Raw genomic sequence first — 6,000 nt, 5'->3', positions numbered from 1 at the left:
GGTGGTAGTGGTTTTAGTAGACCCATATGCTACTAAATACACTTCTCCACGGACAAAATGCCTTCTAAATGCAGATACATGTAGAGAAAAGCATTTGAGCCCAGCGTTCACCTTGAGATGCTGGCTTTCTGTGTGCAAGCATTCAGTCATATTCAGCCCCTACGCCGCGTTCCTGTACATTGAAATGTTTTAATTTCCGATCCAGGTTTACCTTTTTGTCGGCTGTTTCTGAAACCCTAGCCTTGGTCGAAACAAAATACAGACTGCTTAAAAACAGTTTTATTAACAAATCTGCTAAAGCACAATAAGCCTGTTGTTTGGATAATTTAAAAAAACTGGACCAGTTTTTGACCTCGGCAGGTGGATTCCTCCGAAGAGCACTTATTGTGAATTCCAAAGAGACATCTCCCATCTTCAAGAGCTGAGACCGTTGACACCAATCGCTTGCGTTGGCATCGCCTACATACTACACCCCAAAGACTTCACTTTACAAAGAAAGAAACCAAACAGGAAACTCAAACAATGGAGCCCTCTTACGTTTGCTCCAATTGCTTTTTTTTAAAATTACATCAGCTGCATCACCTATTTCCTCTTCTGTTTAAAAAAAGTACAGAAAATCCAGTCTTCACCTCTGCGTTCCGTCATTGCTAAGTCATGCTTTTGAGAGCAAATTGAAACGTGTTTGACTTTTTTTGTGGAACGGAAAGGTCTCTGTTGTGCCTTGTTTGAGAAAAGGCTCTGACCGGAGCCATCAAGGTCCTTCACAGTCTCTTGCACTGAGGCCTCAAAGAAGAACTGGCCCCAAGGGCTTTTGGTAAAGGTCCACTCCGGTGCTGCTTTCCTCGTACATCTAAGAAACAATGCCACCCACCCCAAGCCCTCCCTCCTGTTACCACTAAGCCAAGAGAACACAACACAAGCCGGACGCCCGGCTTCCTGGCCTAACAGGCCCTACCTACCAATTCTAGACCACTTAACAACACTTGGCCTAACACTTAGTTGTCACGCTAAAGAACTCAGACAAACCACAGAGACTTTCCAGATCTTGGGAGGGTGTGGGAAGGCTGCCAGAAGAACCAATGCCATTCTGTCACCAGCCTCTTTCCTGCCCCAGGGCTACGTCCCCTATCAATCCTGCTCCACCTGGGCAAGTCCCTCTGGGTGAAGACCAAAATGCTTGAGAAGCAGAGTACCCGCCCAAGGGGTATCCTGTACGTACCTCCGCATCCCCTCCCGGACATTAACAAACTGACTCTGCTACCGAGAGCTTCTCCTTGCCTCCCTCTCCCCCATCCTCCCATGGTGCCATGCCTCGGGGGGACGACGACAATGGGTCACCAGAGTCCCCCACCCTCTACGTGGTTCCATCACACTGCCCCACAGTGAGTTTCAAGGCTCCTTGCTGGTGGAGAGCTTTCAGGGCTTTGAACTCCAAAGGCATGGTGTGGGGGCTGGCCTGAGACATGTAGCCATATTTCAAACTGTCGTAGTAATGATACTTGACTGGGTTCTGGTCTTGATCCCGAGGAAACGGCCAGAAGCCATACAGGTAAATCCGGTTGCAGAAGCGGGTCGCGAGGGTGTACATGAGCAGGCCTGTCGTTGGGCGCTTTATGTACACTTTGTTGGTGAGCCAGTACCTGGAAGGGAAGAGAAAGCAATATGAGGACTCCTCCTTCCAAAACTTGAGGATCATCCATGAAACCAAGGGCTTAATTCGGGTCACCCGATTTCAGGGCGCCAGCTGAAGTCTCAGGGAATTGGTGTGCTTCCAACCCCACCAGGCAGTGACGGGGGGAAAAATAGGTGTATGCAACACTAGAGGAGGAAATTTGGATTTTTTGAAGATGGGGCAGCCCTTTCCACCCATTTCTAGGTGGCACCAAGCTCGCTAGCAACAGTATCTGTATGTACGAATGGTACACTTGCCAGCTTCTACGTGCCCCGTTTCTGTGACATCAGAAGGACCCACCCCCATTTCCGGTTTTGAAGTGTCAGAAAAGGAGATGCTGATTACCTTCCAAGCCTGGCTATCGGCTATGCTAAATATATTGCATGAGTTTAGTTGTCCTTCTTGTTCCGAAGTAAGCCTGTATGGGCCTGGACCTGGATCGGGATCATTGTACAGGGCTTTTGATCTTTTCCTTGCAACCAGTTCCAACTTCCCCCCTTAAATGCTCTACAACAACAATATAACAACCCTCCATGAGCACAAGCCTTGTTGAGGCAGAAGGGCTTGTGTGCTTCAGTGAGCTTGAGAGCTATGCTGAAGGGTCTCCCAAGCCAGACAGGTCTCAGCTGAGAAGCCAGACCAACTGTGTCCACCAACCATCAATTATGATGAGAGGAAAGAAAGAGAAATCCATACCGGATCAGTCGTTGCCTGGGTCATCAAGGACCCAAATGGGCCACAGGGCTCAACAGACCCTGTTGAGGAACCAGGACAGGTGGCTGCAAAGCTACTGGAACCATGTAAATGCAAACCATGTAAACTTGGACTCTCACAGAAAATCGAGAATTTATGAAATGTTATTACAAGGCAGACCCAACAGCCCATGGTTTTCAAAGAAGAATGATGGAAATTTGGAAAAGGAAATACCCAAGTAGTGACATAACTGAACAACGATTAATGGGCCAGAGAAGGTTTATAATCCGGAGTAAAGTACTTTCAGAATGGAATTGCAAGAACTAGAAAAGGTGGCAAAATCAACACAGAACAATGACCATACTATGGAAGACAAATGGAGGGTAGAGGTAGACATAATAGTGGAAGAAAATGTATCAATAGAGAAACAACTTATGAAATAACGCAGAAATTATGAGTTGGCAGAACGACAAACTTCACTGAGGGGAAAAATAGTAACCCATATTAGCCAGAACACAGAAAGACAAAGGCTCCCCAATTTGCACCAATTACAAAGTAAACCAGTAAAAGATCTACTGAATGATGCAAATGTCATCAGAACAATCCCAACCAACCTGTTAAAGGAAACAAAACAGCTCATGTATAGCACAGCTACCATAATAACCATGGAACTTGGTTACAAGCTGCAAAAACCCCAGAAAACATGTGGTACCCCAAAATGGAAAATTCAGCTGGAAAGGAAAATAAACAAATTACTTGCATATGTTAGCAACTTAAAACACTTGAAAGATTCAAAACTTAAAAACGAAAAAGTAACAGCCAGACTACGCAAAATATATGACCTAGAAAGGAAAACAATTGTTGAAACTACAGAAGAATTAAAACAGTGGGTAACAGCTATAGCAAAGAAAATTGAAAGATATGATGAACGCTTGAAACAATATAGAGAAAACTCATAATTTTGCAATAACCAACAATTATTTTATTCATCACTAGGAGAAAATGAAGAGCAAAATAAATTAGGTCCATGTAAATATGATGCTCTAAAATTTTGGAAAGAAATGTAGGAAAGCCCAGCCGGACATTTGTCCAGATAATCTGCATGGATTTTGGTTAAAGCATCTAACAGGTCACCAACAACGTATAGCAATGCAATTTAACCACTTACTTCAGAATTCTACAACTGAAGACTGGATGATAATAGGCTGCACATTTCTGATAATAAAAGATGATCAAAAGGGCAATGAGCCCAGTAATTATTGACCAATCATATGCCTTCCAAGAAAACTCCATGAACAGAAACAAAAGGCTAAAAGATATGACTCTAGAAGATGAGCCCCTCAGATCGCAAGGCATCCAACATGCTACTGAGGAAGAGCGGATGACAAGTACAAGTAGTTCCATAGCTAATGAAGTGGATGGGCCAAAGCGGAAAGGACGCTCAGCTGCAGACGCGCCTGGAAGTGAAAGGAAAGTCCAATGCTGCAAAGAAAAATACTGCATAGGAACCTGGAATGTTAGATCTATGAACTTTGTTAGCTGGATGTGGTCAAACAGGAGATGGCAAGAATAAATATTGACATCCTGGGCATCAGTGAACTGAAATGGACGGGAATGGGCAAATTCAATTCAGACAATTATCATATCTACTATTGTGGGCAAGAATCCCGTAGAAGAAATGGAGTAGCCCTTACAGTCAACAAAGGAGTGGGAAAAGCTGTACTGGGATACAGTCTCACAAATGACAGAATGATTTCAATACAAATCCAAGGCAGACCTTTCAACATCACAGTAATCCAATTTTATGCACCAACCACCGATGCTGAAGAGGCTGAAACTGAACAAGTCTATGAAGACTTACAACACCTTCTAGAACTGACACCAAAGAAAGATGTTCTTGTCATTATAGGGGGCTGGAGTGCTAAAGTAGGGAGTCAAGAGATAAAAGAAACAACAGGTAAGTTTGGCCTTGCAGTTCAAAATGAAGCAGGGCAAAGGCTAATAGAGTTTTGTCAAGACAACAAGCTGGTCACCACAAACACTCTTTTCCAACAACACAAGAGGCGACTCTACACATGGACATCACCAGATGGGCAATACCGAAATCAGATTATGTTTTCTGCAGCCAAAGATGGAGAAGCTCTATACAGTCAGCAAAAACAAGACCTGGAGCTGATTGTGACTCTGATCATTAGCTTCTCATAGCAAAATTCAAGCTTAAACTGAAGAAAGTAGGAAAAACCACTGGGCTACTGAATATTGCATCATAGTTCATTCAAATAAAATCAATTAAAAAGAAAGGAAGAAACCTCTTCAATGATACAAATGGAGTCTTTTTTAAAATTTATTTTTTAGAGCTCAGCTCGACAGGTTCCTCTTTAACTTCTCCTTCGGGCACTGATCTCAAACCTTCCACAACATCCAGACAATATTTTCTTTATCCTGATGCCTTTTATTTTATTTTATTATTTTCTTATTTTTTTTGCTGTTTTTTTCAGACCTTTTAATTCCTTCTCAACTCCTTGGTAGAAAATGTTGTCCTTGTTAGTTCTGGGGGCAGAATTTAACCTTTGCAGCAATCACAGTGGGGCTAATTAATCTAATTAGCAGTTCTAATTTATCAAATTAATTAATGCCTTAATTAATTGCTCCTTCAGAGCAAAGGACCAAATGTACAACTCTCACAGGAGGAGCGGGGGGACTTGTGAAGAGACACTTTTCCCAGTGTGTGGTTTGCTTTTTCCCCCTTACTTTTATTTTATTTATTTATTAAAGAATGTTTACGTTTCTATGCCAACCCCGTCTCCCTGACTTCAGTGGGGTTGTGGTGCTCAAGGTCAGTCAAAGAGAGATCCAGAGGCAGTCATTCTGTGCCATGGAAAGAAGGTCTAATCTCACAAAAATTAAAAATTAGGGTAAATCAGAGGGGGTTGTTAGGAAGCTGAGGAGATCCCACAAGCTTGAATGTTGACAACAACAAACGCCATCAGAGCTACAAAAATGGCAATACAGGGGTGCCTCGCAAGACGAAAACAATTCGTTCGGTGAGTCCCATAGGAATGCATTGAAATTGCCTTCAATGCATTCCTATGAAGTGTTTCTCAAGAAGAATGCCATTTTTTCATCTTGCGAAGCATCAATGCAAGATGGAACAAATCATCTTGCGAAGCATAGCCATAGGAAAAACCATCTTGCGAAGCACCTAGGACATGGCAAAATGCTTTCGTTTTGCAAGTTTTTCGTGGTGCGAGGCGTTTGTCTTGTGAGGCACCACTGTATTAGGAACAGCATACATATTGTGCTGGTAATTCATAGATACTCAGCGTTTTGGTTATAATTTGTATCTCTTATATCAGCGATCCCCAACCTTTTCGGGACTGCGGGCTGGCTGAAGAAGGCAGGGCACCCCCATGCTTGTGCGCATGCACAAAGGAGCACACGCACTCGCTCACTCGCTCGCTCTTGGATGCATGCACAAAGTGGTGGGGTGCGGCCTGGTTCAGCTCAGGCCACAGACCAACACCGGGCCACGGACCAGGGGTTGACAACCTCTGTGTTATATAATACCAGTCAGTATTTTTATAATTTTGATTTACTGTTCCTGGGTTTTTTTTAATAACAACCACCCCCTTAAA

General features: G+C 43.4%; 1 protein-coding gene across 1 annotated transcript in view; it reads right to left on the bottom strand.

Moving 5' to 3' along the window:
• Positions 1-261: 261 nt before the first annotated feature.
• Positions 262-6,000, bottom strand: part of ST8SIA2 (ST8 alpha-N-acetyl-neuraminide alpha-2,8-sialyltransferase 2) — a 39,165-nt gene continuing 33,426 nt past the window's right edge. Inside the window, exon 6 of the mRNA XM_020811013.3 lies at positions 262-1,640. Within this exon, the coding sequence (XP_020666672.3) occupies positions 1,355-1,640 (286 nt within the window). The 3' untranslated portion in view covers positions 262-1,354. The remainder of the gene's footprint in view (positions 1,641-6,000) is intronic.

Source organism: Pogona vitticeps, chromosome 12 (genome assembly GCF_051106095.1).
Source record: "Pogona vitticeps strain Pit_001003342236 chromosome 12, PviZW2.1, whole genome shotgun sequence".
Lineage (NCBI taxonomy): Eukaryota > Metazoa > Chordata > Lepidosauria > Squamata > Agamidae > Pogona > Pogona vitticeps.
This window is presented reverse-complemented; position numbering and strand designations above follow the sequence as displayed.